At 57.7% G+C, this 20,002-nt stretch overlaps 1 protein-coding gene across 6 annotated transcripts; it reads left to right on the forward strand.

Moving 5' to 3' along the window:
• Positions 1-265: 265 nt before the first annotated feature.
• Positions 266-18,490, forward strand: LOC144938596 (zinc finger transcription factor Trps1-like). Of its 6 annotated transcripts, none has more exons than XR_013637858.1 (7): positions 268-810; positions 7,431-8,051; positions 10,852-11,465; positions 11,727-12,081; positions 12,676-12,798; positions 12,973-15,734; positions 16,660-18,489. XR_013637858.1 is itself a non-coding variant. In XM_078866571.1 (7 exons), the coding sequence occupies exons 3-7, from the start codon at positions 7,470-7,472 to the stop codon at positions 14,503-14,505; spliced, it is 3,207 nt and encodes a 1,068-aa protein (XP_078722697.1). In that variant the 5' UTR covers positions 268-810; positions 5,306-5,428; positions 7,431-7,469; the 3' UTR covers positions 14,506-18,489. The 6 variants fall into 6 exon arrangements, 5 of the variants coding, with proteins under 5 accessions (XP_078722698.1, XP_078722697.1, XP_078722696.1 ...); XM_078866571.1 differs by adding an exon at positions 5,306-5,428 and having other exon boundaries at positions 12,973-18,489; XM_078866572.1 differs by having other exon boundaries at positions 266-810; positions 11,730-12,081; positions 12,973-18,490.
• Positions 18,491-20,002: the final 1,512 nt, after the last annotated feature.

The following is a 20,002-nucleotide window of genomic DNA, read 5'->3' on the forward strand; positions in this document are numbered from 1 at the left end:
GGTTGTGAGCCGGGTCCCCGTGTTCTGCCCTCGGGGGGGAAGGGGGGCGACTGCCCCCCCCCACCGCAAAACTGATTCCCTCCATCACCCTCCCCCCGCTCATTAAAGAGGCTGTGATGGGTCCACCCCTCCCACCCCATTAAGGAGGCTGTGTCCCTTGTGTGGGATGGGTCCCTCCCCCCTCCTCCTCCCCCCTCCTCCTCCCTCCCTCCCTCCTCCTCCTCCCCCAACACTCACTAATGCCCCCCCCGCCCCCCCCGGCCCTCTCCGCCCCCGCGCCGCCTCTGCCCGAGTCGCGTATCCCCGCGCTTCCGCTCTCTTCTCGCTTTAAAGTGGCGAGGCCGCGCCGACTGCCGCCTCCCTGGCCTCCATCCCCTCTCTACATCCCCGATCTCCATCCCCTCTCCACGACAGTCCCAGATCCCCTCTCTCCGCAGTTCTCGTCTCGAGTCGTGCCACGGGACCACCCCCCCCCCCGATCCCTCCCCCCCCGATCCCTCCCCCCACGATCCCTCCACCCCCTCCGCCGCCCCCACCGCCGCCCCCGCCATGAGCTCGCGTCTCCGCAGCGGTTCCCTGATCCCCGACCCCTCGCCTCTGATCCCTCATCCCTCACCTCTGATCCGTCTCCCGGTCCGCGGGCTCCGAGCTGCCATCCCCGATCCTGACAGCAGCTCCCTCGCTCCTCTCGCAAGAGCCCCGCTCCCTGATTCCCGCTCGACTCCCTCCTCCCGAATCCCCGAATCTCGTCCCTGATTATCATCATCCCGATCTCGGCTCCTGACACCGACTCCTGCGCTCGTCCCTACGGTGAGTGAAGTCGTGAGCGAGTGGTGAGGAGTGGTGGTGAGTGGTCTGGTGAGTAGTGTGGTGAGTAGTCTGGTGAGTGGTGAGCGAGTGGTGAGGAGAAGTGGTGAGTGGTCTGGTGAGGGGAGTGGTGAGTGGTGAGTGGTCTGGTGAGGGGAGGTGGTGAGTGGTGAGGAGTGTGGTGAGGGGAGGTGGTGAGTGGTCTGGTGAGGTGAGTGGTGAGTGATACGATTAATGTTGTGGTGAGGATCTGCGGTGAGTGATGTGGTGAGTGATGTGGTGAGTGATGTGGTGAGTGATGTGGTGAGTGATGTGGTGAGTGATGTCGGAGCGGCAGTGCAGCTGTTAGCGCGCTGCGCTACGAATCCGGCCACCCGAGTTCGATTCCCGCTCGCGGACAAAATCAGTGACGATGTTTTGAACCGGTCCTAGGCCTCCCCTAGGTCGGCTCAGCCTCAAATGAGTACCAAGTGCAATATGTGAAAACGTCACTGTCAGGGAGACAAAGGCGTCTTCGTGTGTCGTCTTGGCCTTCAAAGATGTTCCTCGCTAACAGCACTCAGCCCAACAGTCTACGAAGGCTATGGGAGGGATACGTCTGTGTATCGAGCGGAGTGCTGAGAAGCTGTCGTGAATGGCAGTGAGTGATGTGAGAAGGAGATGGAGTGAGTGGTGAGTGATGTGGTGAAGAGGGGGAGCGTGCGATGTCGTAAGTGACATCGTTAAGAGAGGTGGTGAGTGATGTGGTAAAGGTTGTGGTGAGTGATGTGGTGGGGAGATGAAAGTGAGTGATGTGAGGAGAGGTAGTGAGTGACGTGGTGAGATTAGCACGGTGGGCTACGTACGGTGCGAAAGAAGTTCACCATACATGCATTATATAGTGAGTGTTGAGCGGTAGTGAGTGATGTTGTTAAGAGATCTAGTGAGTGTTGGGTCATGTGGTGAGGAGAAGTGGCGGGTGATGTCAAGTATGCTGTGTGTGTGCGTGCGAATTGACACAATGGGAAGCACAGGAGGTGCATCTGCCAGTCACCTAGAGCAGCACCCGGGTCTGTCCCGTGACCTTCTGCATATCGCCTGGCACAGCAGTCAACCGATAGCACCCGGGTCTGTCCCGTGACCTTTGCTTACACGCAGCAGGGAGCTTTTCACACTTCACATGACGGCGTCAAAGTGCACCTAGCCTGGCACAAGGGATGTGGTGACATCAGCCACTCGTGTACCTGTGCTTGGGATGCACTTGTGCGCTTGTTTATATGCACCACGTGTATGTCTGCGCAATTAATCCGGTGACCTGGGTTCGATTCCAGGCCACGGCTAACATCATTGGAAATCATCTTCTTGGTTCTTTCGGTAAAGTCACGTAGAAGGGAAGTAATAAAATAATAAAAATAAAACATAATAAAATAATTCTCACGACGTTTCGGCTACAACGCAAGCAGCCGTCTTCATGTGAAGAATGAGACACTGCCAAGCTTGAAGACGGCTGCTTGCGTTGTAGCCGAAACGTCGTGAGAATTATTTTATTATGTTTTATTTTTATTATTTTATTACTTCCCTTCTACGTGACTTTACCGAAAGAACCAAGAAGATGAATCCCTGCAGTCACGAAAGCTTTAAATCGAAATCATTGGAAATCTGCGTGTGAAACGGTTCTGGGCTTCCCTAGGTCGACTAAGCCTTAAATGAGAAGCCGCTGTATAAACATCGGCACTTGGGAGACAAATATGCTCGGGCGTGGGGCTGTGCATCCTGCCCCTCGTGTGTCGTGCCAGGCGTTAGAGGTGCTCGCTTGCAACACTCGCCTCAACAGTCTGTTCAGACTATAAGGGGACCTTTATGCACGATTCTGTGTATACTTAGATGTGTATATGTGTGTGTGTGAGAGTATATGTATGCGAGTGTGTATCTATATATGTGTGTTGTTTTTATCTGTGTATCTTAGTATCTGTGTGTCAGTGTATATTTGTGAGTTTGTGCATCTGTGCGTGTGGTGAGTGCGTGCCCGCGTGTGTATCTTGTTACATTTGCATGTCTGTGTGTAAGGGGAGCGCTAGGTCAGTGGTTAACGCACTGCGTTATGAACTCGGCGACCCGGGTTCGATTCCTGCTCGCGACCAATAACAGTGGCGAATATTTGAACCGGTCCTGGGCCTCCTAGGTCGATTTGGCCTTAAATGAGTAACTGGTGCCATGTGTAAATATCATTATTGGAGAGACAACGGTGGCCGGGCATGGTGTTGGTCACCTACTCCTTCGTGTGCCGTGTCGGCCTTCATACGTGCTCGCTTACAGCACTTGTCCACCAGTCTGTTAAAGTCTATAGGGGGATCTTTGGTTCTTGTCTGGATGCATGTGTGTGTGTCTGTGTGTCTCTATGAGTGTGAATCATCTTTTTCGACCACGTAGTTCGAGAAGGAATTCCTATCTGGTACAGATGCATGTGGTGTATGCTCATGATCTGGTAATTTCTGCGCACTCTGCGGAGGCTGAACCTGGAGCATGCCATTAATATATGGGATCTTACCATCAGCCCAACCAAAAGTAAGCACCTGCCTGGTTATTCTATGTCATAAATCACTCCACCAGCTCAACTCCCCATGAGTGACGGAGCAGTTCTAGAGAGAGTTGAGAAGTGTATTGACCAGCATGCTTATGGCCAGCTCTAGCTTGGCAGCGGAGGTCTCACACCGAATCAGTCGAGCGGTATTATCTTTTCTGCGTAATGCTGTGTGGACGGTATCTAGCCCATTCGCTACACACGAAGCTTAGGACTTCTCATCCACATCTATGCCCTCTCTTATATATGCTTGCGAAACATGGACCGATTAATAGAGCATCTGAGCCTGTTAGAAACGTTCAAGCTGGCGTGCCTACGATCCATCCTGGGTTTAACCAGACTAGATTGTGTGAGGAGCTCACATATCCTTGAAAGTTTTTGTCACAGTCCCATCAAGTGAGTGCCTCCGGCCGGCGAGACTGCGTCAGTTGGGTCATGTAGCCCGCATGCCGAGTCACTGAATGCCCAGGCAGCTGATGTTTGGACGGATAGAGGAGTAAACGGGCGCGGCACTGACTAGAGAATAGATGTGCTGATGTGGTACAGGAGGATGTGGAGCTGATCGGACTAGGAGGTTACTGGTACCAGCTGATTCAAGATCGGCCTCTGTGGAGGAGGCTCGTGAAGGATGTTAGTTGGAGGCAGTCGCCCTCCAACAACAACAGAGGGAAGATGAGTGACGGTCACAAGATTGCAGCGATTATGCACAATGGGGAGCACAGGTGATGCATTTGCGAGTCGCCTCAATCAGTCAAGCCAGGGCACCTGGGTCTGTCCCTTGACCTTCCAGCGAGCGTTCGGCACTTCACGTGGCCTCAAGGTGCACCTAGCCTGGCACAAGTGCCGTGGTGACGTCACCGCCAACGGTGGTTGTTGTTGTTGTGTCTCTATGTGCGTGCGAATGTGCGTGACACTGCTCATGAATGGGTCCGGCGAGAAGCATATTGATGGTGACGTCAGTCTTAATGACGGCGTGTGGACCGCTCCCCCCTCCCTCCCCCACTGCCTCCCTCCCTCTGTTCCACACCCCCTCCCCTGCAAGCCGCACGAACCCCCCCCCCAACACTCCCTCAATACTCCCCACCACACACCCCCCTCTCACCACACTCCCTCTGCCCCCCATCGCTCCCTCCTCACCACACTCCCCCAACACTCCCCACACCGACCGAGTCTCCGCAACGCTCCCTCCCCGTCTCGCAGCAGGTGCCGCTGACGTGGCCAGGGTTCGGGGTGTCCCGGTGCAGGGCGTCTCTGTGTCTCTGTGTCTCAGGGCAGGGCGTCTCTCTTTCTCACTCCGGGCCCCGCAGGGCCAGGGTGTGACAGTGGAGGGTGCGGGTATCTCATTGTCGGGCTTCACTCTGCAGGGAGTCTCTGTGTCTCACTGCAGGGTGTCTCAGTGCAGGGAGTCTCTGTGTCCCAGTGCAGGGAGTCTCTGTGTCCCAGTGCAGGGAGTCTCAGTGCAGGGAGTCTCTGTGTCCCAGTGCAGGGAGTCTCTGTGTCCCAGTGCAGGGAGTCTCAGTGCAGGGAGTCTCTGTGTCCCAGTGCAGGGAGTCTCTGTGTCCCAGTGCAGGGAGTCTCTGTGCAGGGTGTCTCTGTGTCCAGTGTCTCTGTGTATCAGTGCAGGGAGTCTCAGTGCAGGGTGTCTCTGTGTCCAGTGTCTCTGTGTCCAGTGTCTCTGTGTCTCAGTGCAGGGAGTCTCTGTGTCTCAGTGTCTCAGTGCAGGGTGTCTCTGTGTCTCAGTGTCTCAGTGCAGGGTGTCTCTGTGTCTCAGTGTCTCAGTGCAGGGTGTCTCAGTGCAGGGTGTTTCTGTGTCTCAGTGCAGGGTGTCTCTGTGTCTCAGTGTCTCAGTGCAGGGTGTCTCTGTGTCTCTGTGTCCCAGTGCAGGGTGTCTCTGTGTCTCTGTGTCTAAGTGCAGGGTGTCTCTGTGTCTCTGTGCAGGGTGTCTCTGTGTCTCAGTGCACGGAGTCTATGCGGTGTGTAAACATCGCTACTGGGGAGACAAAGGCGGCCGGACGTGGTGCTGGCCACCCACCCCCTCGTGTGCCGTGCCGGCATTTCTAGGTACTCGCTAACAGCACTTTCTCCAACATTCTGCTGAAGGCTGTACGGGGATTTTTGTCTTTAGGAGTCTGTGTCTCGGTACAGGGCGTCAGTTTGTCAGTGCAGGGCACAGGGTGGGTGTCTCTTTGTGTGTATGTCAGCGGGGAGCGGTCGCAAAGTGGTTAGCGTGCTGCGCTATGAACCCAGTGAACCGGGTTCGATTCCTGCTCACAGTCAATACCAGTAACGATTATTTGAACGGGCCCTGGGCCTCCCCTAGGTCGATTCAGCTTCAAATGAGTACCTGGTGCGGTGTGTAATTATCGCCACTAGGGAGACTTGGGCGACCGAGCGTGGTGCTGACCACCCACCACATCGTGTGCCGTGCCAGACTTCATAGGTGCTCGCCAACCGCATTTGTCCCTAGTCTGTTGAGGCTATATGAGGAATCTTTGTCTCTGTATATATGTCGGTGTATATATGTGGGTGTGTGTGTGTCTATGTGTGTTCCTGTGTGTGTTTATGTCCCCCTCCCCACTTCTCTCTCGGCCCGGGCGCCACAAAGCGCCTCTTGTGCCGTTTCCATGGGGAAGCGGTGAACACACAAGATGCACGCTCACGAGGCAAACACACCCTGATTCATGCCTTCCATTCGTTCACTCACTTCTCCACCTGGGGCTCCTCCCTCCTCCAATCCACTCATTCCCTCCACTCATTCCCTGCCTTCTTCAATCATTCATCTGGAGCCCTCAACCGTAATTTATTCCTTCCCTTTGCTGCCCGTGATGTGGGGTGATGTTGCGCAGTGAGAGGGGTCCCGGTGATTTGGGGATCTTCGACTGGGATTCTGAATCTGGCACTGAGGTGCTGTGCCCGGTAGCAATGGACGCCGTGAGCGATTCACGCTGCTGACTATGATGCGATATTCACAATCTGTGGGCTTGCCACTGGGATCTGGCACCTGGGTGGTGAATCTGGGATTGAGGATCTAAAGCTGCATTCTGAAATTCAGACCTGGGGGGAATTATAATCACAGCGGTATTGTCATCTGACATAACAATTACACTGCGATTGTAATTCACTACTACGGACACAATCTCAAGTGATTGTGAACCTGGGATATGATATCTAGGCCCTATGATTGAGATTTGAAATGTTGAGGCCTGGGATCTGCCATAATACACGTGGGATATTGAATTCGGGATCTGGGACCCAAGGTGATGATCCGTCATTCGGGAACTGGGATGTAGGATCTGAGACCTGGGCCGGGGGAGGCTGGAAGCCGGTGCGCACGTAATGGAGCGCCCCCCCCCCCCCCCGCGCTTTCATGGCACTAGAATGGGGGGGGGGGGGGGGTGCTCGTCTCCTTTGAGGGCGGTGCAGGCGATCGCACATGCCACCAAGCTAATGTCAGTGTTTATAAGGAGCCCTTTGTGAGGCCCGGGGCCCCGGCAGCGCCCGTGAATGTCAGGGCAGGCGAGGCCTGAATACCAACGCGGTGGCCATTGTGAGAGAAGCACCCTCCCCGTAATTGAGTCACTCATCCCGAGAGCGCTGCTCCTCCTCCTCCTGCTCCTATCTTCCTCATCATCCTCCTCCTTATCATCTCTTCCTCATCTTCCTCCTCTTTCTCCACCGCTACCCTCTCTTCCTCTTTCCCAAAATATGCAATTGTCATCGTGCAATTGCATATTTTGATATGCGGAAGAGGTGAGAGAAGGAACGAGATAGTGAGGGAGGGGGTAGGGAGGGATGGAACCAGTTGGTGAGACAGGAAGGAGCTGAGTCAAGGAAGGAGGTGGTGAGGACGGGAGAGAAGCCGCTTGATACACTCCTAGTCTGACCTGAACGTTTCGACCCAGATTATGACCGTGACCCTGTCCCCTACTCCAAGGCCTTAGGAGTGTCATGTGGGATTGGAGGGCCCCTATCGGGGCCCCCCTTGCCTCTCACGAGTGAGATCACCACCTGGGGTCACGTCACAGGCCCTCACTACTGCCCTCTTCCCCTCTCCCCTGCCCAGGCACTGCCCTGAGTTGCCCCACGTGGGCCCCGGGGGGCCATGGTGCGCAAGAAGACGCTGCCCCTGCGCACCGTGGTGGCCCCCGCGGGCCCCGAGGACCCGGAGGCCGCAGCCGAGCCGGGCCACGCGGGCGGGGAGGCCTCGGACCCCCTCGCCGACCGCGCCGACGCGGCCCCGCGGGGTGGCGTCGGGGGTCCCTGGAGCCCCGAACTCGACCGGCCCGGCTCCCCGGAGGGGCCCGGGTCCCGGGACGAGGCCGGGCCCGACCCCGCGGGGGCCCCGCCCGGGCAGGACGCCGGGGGTGGCCCCTCGCCGGGAGGTCCCGACGCGAAGGCCCGGGGAGGGTCGCCGGCGGCGGGCGCGCCGGCCATCGCGGCCTCCACGCCGCGGCTGCAGGACTTCACGTGCGGCGCCTGCGGCTACAGCTACCTGGGCGGTGACCCCTCCGACCTCGTGAAGCACGTGCGTCGCTTCCACCTCGGCCTGCACGCCCGTGGCCGGGACCCCGACCCCGACGGGAGCCGGGTCCTGGCGGCGGGGCCCCGCGCCCCGCGCCGCGTCCCAGAGGTGGGCCCTACCGGGCCACGCGCCATCATGGGCCCGGGGGCCCATGATGTCCAGGTAGGGGCGATGGCTCTTTCCTAAATTATTTCGCTTTGATCAATCGCTGACAATTAACAGAGGCCACGCTCGACCGATGCTGGGATCCTGCTGGTGCTGACTGCACCCAGTCGCATTCAGTGTAAAGCAGCAGTGAGGGCCATCGATTATAATACAGCACTAACCAATCACTCTCATCACATGCTCACCGGTGGTCAGTCGTCTCCTTATTGTTCTTCTCATCGCTAAACATAAATAAACCCAACTACCTTACTTATTAGGACTTTGCTTGATTCAAGATGCGTGTTGCCTCTTATATATTATAACTTTAATAGTGCTGTTGTTGCTGACCACTTGCTTCTCTCATACCGTACTGTGCCCCATCCCATCCTCTACGCTCCCAATCTTTACCGCCCCTCTCCTTGCTTGCCTCGTGCTGCGCCCAGCCTCACTCCCTCATTTCTATCCTTTCTTGCTCCCCCTCACTGGAACCAACTCCCATTGCAGCACATACAACAATAATCTTCACTAATCTGTTGCCATTCCTTCCTTTAAACAACTCATCTCTTCTTCTTTGCCCATCCTGCTACTGCTACTTCCTGCCCCTATGACCAGGCCTACCCCAACCCCTATCACTACCCCAACCCCTATCACTACCCCAGCCCTATCACTACCCCAACCCCTATCACTACCCCAACCCCTATCACTACCCAAACCCCTATCACTACCCCAATCCCTATCACTACCCCAACCCCTATCACTACCCCAACCCCTATCACTACCCCAACCCCTATCACTACCCCAACCCCTATCACTACCCTAATCCCTATCACTACCCCAACCCCTATCACTACCCCAACCCCTATCACTACCCCAGCCCTATCACTACCCCAACCCCTATCACTACCCCAACCCCTATCACTACCCCAACCCCTATAACTACCCCAACCCCTATCACTACCCCAACCCCTATCACTACCCCAACCCCTATCACTACCCCAACCCCTATCACTACCCCAGCCCTATCACTACCCCAACCCCTATCACTACCCCAACCCCTATCACTACCCCAACCCCTATCACTACTCCAGCCCTATCACTACCCCAACCCCTATCACTACCCCAACCCCTAAAACTACCCCAACCCCTAAAACTACCCCAACCCCTATCACTACCCCAACCCCTATCACTACCCCAACCCCTATCACTACCCCAGCCCTATCACTACCCCAACCCCTATCACTACCCCAACCCCTATCACTACCCCAACCCCTATCACTACCCCAGCCCTATCACTACCCCAACCCCTATCACTACCCCAACCCCTATCACTACCCCAACCCCTATAACTACCCCAACCCCTATCACTACCCCAACCCCTATCACTACCCCAACCCCTATCACTACCCCAGCCCTATCACTACCCCAACCACTATCACTACCCCAACCCCTCCTTAACCATTCCTACCTGTCTTCTTAACTATCACCATAACTACACCACTTTAAATAACAACCCCACTATTTTAACCACTATAATCTTGCTTGCAATTTAATGATTGTTTGAAAGTACCGTGGATTAAGGCGCTAAGCAAGACATTTTGGGCCTATGCCCAGCAGTGGTGTACAAATCAAGATTGTCATGGAGCACAGTAAGCGATCACAGGAGGTTGGGGCGATGCAGGCTCCGCTTCACGAGGCCCAGTGGCCGCCCTGGTTAATACTTACGTGAATGAACCCTAACCCAAAACCTAACCCAGTGTCCGCCCTGGTTAATGTTGAGCGTGTATGAACTCTAACCTGAACCCAAACCCAGTGGCCGCCCTGGGTAATACTGCGCGTGTATGAAGCTTCACCCTTGTCATCTGCTTCACAGTGGACGTTAAAGATTATGTAACGTCATTCGAAAAGGAGCTGGCGTCACCATTAAAATTTGCCAAATAAAAAAAACACTTTCAAATTTCTTAATTTGGTAAAACTACAAAACATCATCACTCTCTCTCATGAACTATACTCGTCTGTGAAACATCACGCCTTTGTGTTCACCTTGCGCTGCAAGAATGGCGTGAATACCAAATGTACTAAAGTATCATCAATTATCACGATATTTGACATAAAACATCTCGGGCAATAGAGGTAATATAAGAGCGAGTCTAACCTAGAGGTTTATGTACCTCCAGGGGACTTCTAAAGAAAACGGGGTCCGAGGAGACACATGCAGGGTCCCTGTCGCAGAAAACAATGTCCACTGGCTTGGGGCCGAGCAGGGCCAGGGGCAATGCGAATGCAATTTGTCACACATCTACATTGCAAATCGACGTGTTCATTGCATGTGACATCAGCCGCACATTCCGCACCTCTGATTAACACGGTTGGCTACGTACTGTGCGAAAGAAGTTAAACATACGAACATCATTGCGAAAATCGGATTTTGGTCAGTCGTTTAAAATGTTCTGGCCTCATGCACGGTTCGGGCAAAGGGCGTGGCTCCCTGAGGAGTGGGTGGGGTCCGCAGCAGGGTAGGCGGGGCTGTGTGCATCTCCCTCAACGTGAGGCCGGGAAAGATCCTGGCAAGGATTATTCAACATCGCCTTGCAGGGCAGCGTGCTGAGGAGAGGCTTGCAGAGCCCAAGTGTGGTTTTGGGCCGGGGCGGTCCTGCACAGACTGCATATTATCTGTCCATCTGCTACAGAAGAGGTGTATGGAATGGCTTCCTTTTCCCTATTTGCACTGCTCCGTCGGTGCTCCCGCTTGACTCGCCCACACCTCACCTACCTCTCGCCCACCTCTCATCCGCCCCTCACCCGCCCGTTACCTGCCCAGGTGATGTGCCGAGGAATTCACGTGGGCATCGGCCGCAAGACCCCGGACTGTCAGGGCGACTCCAAGTACTACCGCTGCAAGTTCTGCAACTTCACCTACCTGGGCAGCTCCCCGGCTGAGCTGGAGGCCCACGCCGTCTCGCTTCACCCCAGCAAGGTGAAGGCTGGCTCGGGGCCCGGCGTCGGTGGCAAGGACGCCTCCTCTTCCTCTTCGGATGTCCGGCCACGCGGCCCCCCCGTCGCCGACGCCGAGGGCCAGGGGGCGGTGACGCGAGGCCCCTGCCCGGGCCACGGCGGCACGCCGGGCGCCGTTTACGTGTGGTGCGGCCTCTGTGGCCTGTGCGGCGAGGCCGAAGCTGGGCGGGGAGCGCCGCGGGCCCCCGAGGGGCCCCGAGGGGCCGAGGCGGCCGAGCTGATGGCCTGGAGTGCGGCGGGTGGAGAGGGCCAGGCTTCGGTGATCCGCTGCCCCGGCGGCCTCGAGTCTCCCGGGGGGCAGCAGCAGCCCAGGGGTGGCAGGGACGCGCGCGGAGGAGACGGAGGAGGGGGCCGCCTGCTGGATTGCCGGGAGTGCGCCTTCAGGACAGCCGACAGGACTGCCCTCACCACTCACTACAGGTGAGGGTCCTCATGGGTGGAGATCTCACAGGTGAGGTGGTGGTGATGGTGGTGTGTCGGTGATTGTGATTATGGTGTCAGTGTATGTATGTATGTTGAAGTTCTTTCGCACCGTACGTAACCAACCGTGCTAATTGGAGTGGTGTTGATCTTAGCAATGTTTGCACTGTTAGTGTCGGTGGTCTGACTATAGGTGAGGTAGTGTGGTGGTGAGATTAGTGGTGTTGGTGGGGGTGGTGATGGTGGTGATGTTTTCGTCAGGAGGACCCACTCCTGGCTGCAGTGCGGCCACTGTGACTTCGTGACGGATGACTCGGCGGAGCTGGAGGAACACGCATCCCAGGGCCACCAGGTGGACGGGCCTCCCCGCTCGGGCCCCAACGCTGGCCTGGACCCCCCGCTCGCATCGCAGCCAGCCCTGAGGGCCCTGCAGAGGCCCCACGAGGCCTTGGGACCCCTAACTCTGACCCCTGAACAGCCGCCCCGGCAGCGACCAGGACCCAACTCCCCGCCTATTTCCTCTGCCAACCGGCCGATCGCTGGCACTCAGCAGCACCTGAAGCAGCAGCAGCAGCCACAGCACAAGATGAAGGAGGAGCTGCCCTCCCTCATGAGGGTACGGCTGGGCGGGTCGTGGTGCCTGCGGGCCCCACTGTCCCTGTAGACGCCCATGGTCTCTGTAGCCTCTTGTGGTACACCTGAGGTCCCTACGATGAGTCGTGCTTTCTCAGGGTCCCTGGTTGGGTCCACGTGGTTCTCAGTGGGCCCCTGTGGCCTTCAAGGTTCCATCATGGGGCCTGGAAAACCCCACGAAGCTCAGTGGTCACATGTAGTCCCCATGGTGCCCCACGGCCACCTGGTGGTTCTTTTTGGTCCTCATTTGGTTTTCGTGACCACAGGTTGTCCCCAGTGGTAGTCGGAAATCGCACACGGTCCCTTGTGATCTCTGCTTGTCTCCCATCTTCTCTACAGGGCTACCATGGTTGCCAGTTGTCTTAAGGGCTCAATTCCAGCCGGGTTTGTCCAGGTTTGGTGACCCAGAAAACATTTCCACACCCGGCACACCATGTCCAGAATACTGCTCACGATGGCTGTGGCTACAGGTAATGTGCCCCCTACTCCGGTAAACCAGCGATGCCTGGAACAGCGGTCCCAGACCACGGTCCCCGGCATCCCCCCTTGAGACTCTGGTTCCGTGTGCGTGGTGCAGAGGCGGCGCGGGGCGGGCGTGTCGTGCGCCAACTGCCTCACGACGCGGACGTCACTGTGGAGGAAGAACGCGAGCGGCGGCTACGTGTGCAACGCCTGCGGCCTCTACCAGAAATTGCACGCGGTGAGCGGCGCCGCGCCGGTTAAGGTTTGCGGCGTGGTCCCCCCCGCTTCTCGCGTCCCGGCAGCCCCACTCGCGCCACGAGGGCCTATCCGCTCGCGTGGCAGCTGGAGCCTAATCTCACCGGCGTTTGCCCCCGCCCCCGCCCCTCTCGACGCACCCCTCCCACCACCGCAGACGCCACGGCCCCTCAACATCATCAAGCACAGCAACGGTGAGCAGATCATCCGACGGAGGACACGCAAGCGCGTCCACCCCGAGCCCACGGATGTCGTCGCCGCCGCCGCCAGGCAACTCAAGTGGACGTCCACTGACGACGGAGGCCCAGGCGGCAGCGGCGTTGGCGGCGGCAGCGGCGTTGGCAGCGGTGTTGGCGGCGGCAGCGGCGTTGGCGGTGGCGCTAGCGGTGCCGGCGGCGCCGGCGGGGCTGGCGCGGCTGCGGCCACCAAGGGCCCGCCCGGCAAACACGGTGATCGCCCGCCCCGCGTGGCCACGCCGCCCTGCCACCCTGGCCCGCCCAGGCCGCTCTTCTCCGTGGCCGAAGGTCGCAGCGGCCCCTGCTCGGAGCGGCGGCAGCAGCAGCCGCAGGTGGCGGCAGGGCCAGGCGGCCTTCGGGCCGGGGACCAGCTGTGTCGCACCAGCCCCCCGGAGGACGGCGGGGGTTCGTCCGAGCGGGGCAGCCCCATCGAGAAGTACCTGAGGCCACCGGCGCGGGCGGGCGCCACCCCGCCCGGCAGCCCCATAGAGAAGTACCAGTTCCCGGGGCTCGGACTGCCGGCCCCGCCAGGCCACGCCGCACCACCACCCTACGCCTACCCGGATAGCGAGTGGCTGCGCTTCTGGTCCAAGTACCGCTCGGCGCTGAGCGGGGGCCCCGCCGCTCAGCTGCTGGTGCTGCAGCCCACGGGGTCCCTGCCCTGGGACCCGGCGTACCCCCCCTATGCGCTGGGACCGCAGGCGCTCGCCTGCCCCGACGCCAGCACCAGTGGCGGCATCAGCAATGCTCCGCTAGACTTGGCGGTGAAGCGAGCGCCGGCGGAGGAGGCGGAGGGGCGTGGCGGGGCGCCGGGACGACGGTTGCGCGGCGGCGGCGGCGACGGCGGCGGCGACGGCGGCGCAACGACGGTGGAGAGGGGCACGCAGGACGAGGCTCCCCGCTGCCCGCACTGCGGCGTCCTCTTTCTGGATGCTGTGCTGCATGCGCTGCACATGAGCTGCCACGGTGACGGAGGCCCCTTCCACTGCGCTATCTGCGCCTACGCCTGCGCCGACAAGTACGACTTTGCAACCCACATCCAGCGCGGCCTGCACCGCCCTCCGCCCGCCACTCCGGCCAGCCCGCCTGCCAGCCCGCCCGCTAGCCCGCCTCCCGGCCTGCACGCCAGCCCGCACGTTAGCCCTCGTGTTAGCCCAAATGCCAACCGGCACGCCAGCCCACACGCCAGCCCGCACGATAGCCCAAATGCCAACAGGCACGGCAGCCAGCTCTCCAGTCCCTATTCTAGCCCACAAAGCGCCCTCTACATCAGTCCGCATGCCAGCCCACCAGCCTGCCTACGAACCAGCCCCCCGGGCTTTCCAGCCTCTAGCCAGCGCAGCAGTCCATCCACCTGCCCATCGGCCGGCTCGCCAGACGGCCCACTCATTGGGTCGCCCGTCGAAGAGAGGCCTTCCTCGGGGACCGACCCGGGTGGCCGCGAGGAGCTCTAGGTGCGAGGAGCGGGGACTTGAGCAGAGGGGCGGTGACCCCCTCGCGGAACCCGGCGTGCGAGGACAGGGCTGCGCTCGGAGCCGGGAGCACGCTCGCCGGCGGCGTTAAATTGGCTTCGCTAATTAGAATGCGGTAACCGGGCTTAAGAATCTGCATGCCCACCGCCGTGTCAGCCAGCAGGGTCGGCAGGATGGCGCGAGGTCCGAAATGTTTTGTGACCCAGGCACCGCCTGCACTTGGCTGTGTGAAACGCCTCCGCGTCGGTCACGCGGAGCGGGAGGCGTCGAAAGGGAAACCACCCCGAGGGGTGTGCGGTGAGTGACGCAGCCTCCTCTCCCCTTGGTCCGTGAGCCAAATCAGAAACCGGTAACACCCTAGGTATCAAAACGTACCGCAAACACTAGTTAATTACCTGATAACCCCACTCATATCAAACGGTTATCGAGTAATTCACGTACATATATTGGAACTACTAAAGTTACTAAAGCTATTCCACATCTGGTGGTGTACCAACGAGTGAGATATCTGCCTTGGCTCACAGACTCCCTCCCCCCGTGGCTGCCCCCGTCACCACAAGCCCCCCGTGACACCTGCAGAGCGCGACGAAGTGGCAGCAGCAGGAGCCGTTCACACGAAGTGGTGGAGGCGTCTCGCTGTGAGGGATGCCGATGGATCCTGCCTCCCTCCTCCCCTTCATCTCTGTGCCTCCCTCTCTGCCCCCCTCCTCCCTCTCAGGCTGCACAGCCACCACCTTTGCCTGCACTGTTTGTGTCCGAGTATGTTTCACACGAAAGTGCTCTTTCTTTCTCTCTCTCTTTCTCTCTATATATATTTGTATATTTTTTATTTACGCAAATTGTACGCGTTCCACTGTTTACGGCCGCATTCGCCACAGACGAGGCGTGCGGCGCGCCTCCAAGAGGTGCGCCAGGGAGCCGTGGGGGCCCTGCCTTAACCTCCGAGCCCCAGCACCCGGGGCCCAACTTTGCACTGAAGCTCCCCCCCCCTCTCCCCGAGTCTCCAGAGCGGACGCCTCGCGACGGTGATCTCGGCCGAGAGAGACTCGTGGCTACGCTCACAGACACCCGCCGGCCTTACGGAGCACGGCCGGCGAGCGCCAACTAAGGCGCGATGTGGTGGGGTCGGCACGATGCACGCTCGGCCACCAAGGCCTCCCCAGTGCCGACGTTTACACAACTCGTGCCGGACCACAGAGAGGTCGGGCAAGGTTTGTGGTGCACGATGGGCAAAAATGTAGCGCATTGTGTGTCAACCACGACACACAGACACGCACGATGACACATGGAGACACGCAGTCGCATGCCACTGATTAACGCTCAATGTTTGAGTCCGCACGAGGGGCAGCCGTAGGGTGAGAGTGCAGTATGGACTCCATCGGTTCTCAAGTCACTCTCGCCAGCTGGGTCGCTCTCATTGGCTCCACGCTCACGTCCGTTATACAGAACCACCGGAGGAATTTCCGCGTTGCTGTGGAGAAGCCCGGTCTATAGGATTCCATGATGTGTACAACGTTGTGCTCATTTGAGTGGCCCCAAAACAATGATGATAGGCTGAGCCAAGCTGCATTAAATATTGTGTGAAGCGTGATGATTCGAGCCACTCTACCACCCACCACTGGCCACATGTCCCTCACTCACTACACACATCCCTCACTACACAAATCCCTCACTACACATCCCTCACTACACATCCCTCACTACACGTATCTCACTACACATCACTCACTACACATCCCTCACTACACGTGTAACTCACTACACGTGTCACTACACGCATCGCTCTGTGCCACTCGCACCTTCAATACGGGCCATGACACCGGTCACACTGACCGTGCCGTGAACGACACCGACACGCACCTGCCAATCGATGTGAGGGCTTTTCACTAAGAAACACGAGCATTCACTAAGAAACACGAGCATTCGCACTCGTCCCAGCAGCCACGAAATTCCTCATGCATTGAAGCCGCGTGGTTGGTGCCCAAGTCAAGACTGCATCGCTTCCTTCCCGCCCCTTCACTGTCAAAGATACGACAGAGGCATGGAAGCAATCCGCTGCATGGCAGCTTAGCCATTCGCAGGCGAACGAGTTTGAACATAGCAATGGACGACGTTGCCTTTCTTGGGAGTGAGCAGTTGTCGAACCGCTGTCCACGCTCCTCCGCCTGTCTCGGAGGTCCCCACAGATGGCAGTGCGAAGGGGCTGGCTCCATGCTGTGTGCCGGACGGCCGAGATCTTCCCGTGCTGAACGCCGCTGCCCTCCTCGACAGTCTCGTGGGGTTTCTGACAAATGTCAGCCTGTGGTTCTCGGACAGATCACGATGCTGACTGCACCTTGTTGACTTTCCTGGAAACCAAATTCTATCGCGCCTTGCATGTCCATATTTTTTTATTTTCTAAAGTTTCCAGCAGGGGACTTGGTTTTAAGCCCTGCCGGAGAGCCCGGGTGTTTCCATTCGGTGTTCAAGCACTCGCCTCCTGGATCAGGATTGATCCGGGTTTCATCGGCGGTGGTGATGCGGGACGAGGCGACATTCACTGCCTCCACACAGGAGTCTGGAGGGCGAGGCAGGAGTTAACAGCTTACCCAACGTGGCCATCATCGTGCGTACATTGTTACCCGCCTGTTGTCTATACTCAGGGCTCAACACGAGTCGTGTGGCCCGGAGTTTGTCTCAACCAGGACTCGCACATCTGTCATCTTGGCACATGTTCCGATTGCATCTGATCCACCCATTCACAAACTGCACAACTCGCAGTCGTCACTGTATTGGGGCTTTATTCTTTGTTCCGTTCCACTTGTCCACACGCTCACGACGAAACATAAACAACAGCAACAACTTGCTGCTAGTACTGTATGTGCAATCTTGCAAAGGTGCCATGCCAGCAGATTGAAACGCGTGATGTGTCTGCCATCTAGTGGTAACATCGGTGCACGCCGGGTCGTGTCGTAACCCGGCCCCGTGGCGCAGCGGTCGAGCGAGCGTCTCGCACCCACGAGGTCCGTGAAATGAGCACCACACAGTGAGAAAGTCAACAGTGGTTGTCCGCTGGATAGCCTCGCCCCCGCCATAGAAACGAGCCTTGAGTCCCACGTCAAAGCTCAACGCGAGCAGGAAACTGCCTCTCTGCCCAGTGAATCATTCGCCCCGCAGTTGGTGCCAAGTTCGCGTTGACGTCAGTCGCACGACTGTGACGGTGCCGTGATACCCGAGTCACGAGTGCAGTCCCTACGCGCTAGCAGGAGAGGTCGCGTGAGTGTGGTGAGAATCCGGTGAGATGCTGGCGAGTGGTACGAATACGGAGAATCTGGTGAGAGTGGTGAATGTCTGGTGAGGTTGGCAGGATGCTGCTGGGGGCCTGCATCCTGTCAAGACGTGAGTGCCCCTCTCATCCCGCACGCTGCAATATCATCGCGATCGCTGCAATGACCGCGTCACGACGATGGGTAACACGAGAATGTGGGGCTCAATCATTCAGAGTTTTGCACAACTATACCGTGGTTTCCCTGCCTCGTGTGAGCTGCCATTTCCAGCTGCCCTTATCTTGTACGAATGTCCTTCCATGACATCAGTGTCCGTTCCCTGTAAGGGATTGCCCTTATGTGCTATCAGCTGCCTTTCCCTGGTACGAGCTGCCCTTCCCCGGAATGCACTGCCCTTGCCTACATACAAGCTGCCCTTGCCTACATACAAGCTGCCCTTGCCTACATACAAGCTGCCCTTGCCTACATACAAGCTGCCCTTGCCTACATACAAGCTGCCCTTGCCTTTGAGCTGCCCTTCCCCTTCTCTCCCTGCCGCGGGTTTTCCCGGATTGCTCCGGGCGTCTCTTATCGTTATCTTCGTCTTCGTTTTAATTGCATCCCCGTGTCCCCGCTGTCCGTCCTTGTGCCATGAGCGGACTCTGTGGCCTGGCTATGGAGGAAAATAAACTCGGATGAACTTTCACCCGCGTGGTCGCATCTGTCCCGATGCCTGCACGTGCACAGGTGCGGTCGCGCGTCACAGGTGGAGGAATCCGCGTCGCCTATGGACACCACTTTGTAAGAGAGGATAGGTGAGTTTGAGTGTATATAGAACAAATGGCATTTGAGGAATACAGGTGTTTTGAGACGGGTGCCAGAATCCATGCAGAAGCCCGCAAGAAGACACGGCCGGTGAGTTGGAGATGCGACAAACGGCCGCGCTGGGTGGGACCCGTGCAGGATGGGTGAGGGCCCGTTGCCGAGACGGGCATTGGAGCGGTCTCCACGTGCCCAGCGACCAAGGGCCAGGACCTCAGCGGGTGGTGGGAGACCGTGAGGGCAGATCTCGGAAGTCGCCGCGTGTTCTACCCTGTAGCAGCAGCAGCTGTAAGGCTCGTACGCGCTGGCGAGGAGGTTCGATTGTATCAACGACTTTAGCCGCACATGATGACTTCTCGATCTGGGTCTCTGATATCACTATGTCATACAATTTTTGTTCCTGGGTAGTAAGTGTTATTTCGTAATTGCTTATGCCTAACAAGTATAGAAAATTGCTATTATTCCCCACAAACTTTGCTTTTGTGACCAGGACAGTGATATTTAGAAATTGACCTATTTTTAATGAGAAAACGGGCGAATGTGTCTCTTTTCGTTCACAAAGTCAGAAAAAAATATGGATCCAAATTAACATGTGTTTATACTAAAGTAATCCAAAAATTACTACAAAAGATTAAGAAGTGAGTAATTTTTCGCGATTTACGATCATACTGGAAATCACTTTCATGATTCAGCCCCCAAATGTAGTCTCCCATCATGTTCTCGTTGTACTGTCCTTGGTAGCGGCGTTCACAGTCCAGTATATCCTAGTGGAAGCGCTCGCTTAGCTCCTCCGAGTACGCTCCCATGTTCTCCTTGAATTTATCAAGATGAGCATCAAGGACATGGACTTTGAGGGACATCCTACAGCCCATTGTGCCGTAGTTCTTCACCAGAGTTTCAACCAGCTCCACATACATTTTGATTTAACGTTTTCGTGACTGCAGGGATTTATATTATTGGTTCTTTCGGTACAGTCACGCAATCATCATCAGGTGTGAAATCCACAGCAAGAAAATTTTCTTCTACGTGACTTTACCGAAAGAACCAATACAGCTCCTGGTGGAGGCGCCCCACGTGGAGTCGCCCCCTAGTGGAGGCATCTCCTAGTGGAGGCGCCCCCTAGTGGAGGCGCCCCCTAGTGGAGGCGCCCCCTAGTGGAGGCGCCCCCTAGTGGAGGCGCCCCCTAGTGGAGGCGCCCCCTAGTGGAGGCGCCCCCTAGTGGAGGCGCCCCCTAGTGGAGGCATCTCCACGTTGCAGAGTTGTGCCTTGACCACCGCCGCCTTGCACGTGAGGGCGTGGACCTGTTGACGTGTCGCCCACTCGCTCCCCCCAACACCTTTGGGGACGGCTACGTCATTTCGCATGACACATTTGACGTCACCACCGGCTATTGCCACAGCGTGACGTCGCGA

The sequence above is a fragment of the Lampetra fluviatilis genome, chromosome 22 (genome assembly GCF_964198595.1).
Source record: "Lampetra fluviatilis chromosome 22, kcLamFluv1.1, whole genome shotgun sequence".
Taxonomy (NCBI): domain Eukaryota; kingdom Metazoa; phylum Chordata; class Hyperoartia; order Petromyzontiformes; family Petromyzontidae; genus Lampetra; species Lampetra fluviatilis.

Coding starts and splice junctions, on each gene's coding strand:
- LOC144938596 (XM_078866571.1), top strand. CDS start 7,470: ATGGTGCGCAAGAAGACGCTGCCCCTGCGCACCGTGGTGGCCCCCGCG. Junction 8,052..10,851: donor CGGGGGCCCATGATGTCCAG/GTAGGGGCGATG, acceptor TTACCTGCCCAG/GTGATGTGCCGAGGAATTCA. Junction 12,082..12,675: donor AGCTGCCCTCCCTCATGAGG/GTACGGCTGGGC, acceptor TGCGTGGTGCAG/AGGCGGCGCGGGGCGGGCGT.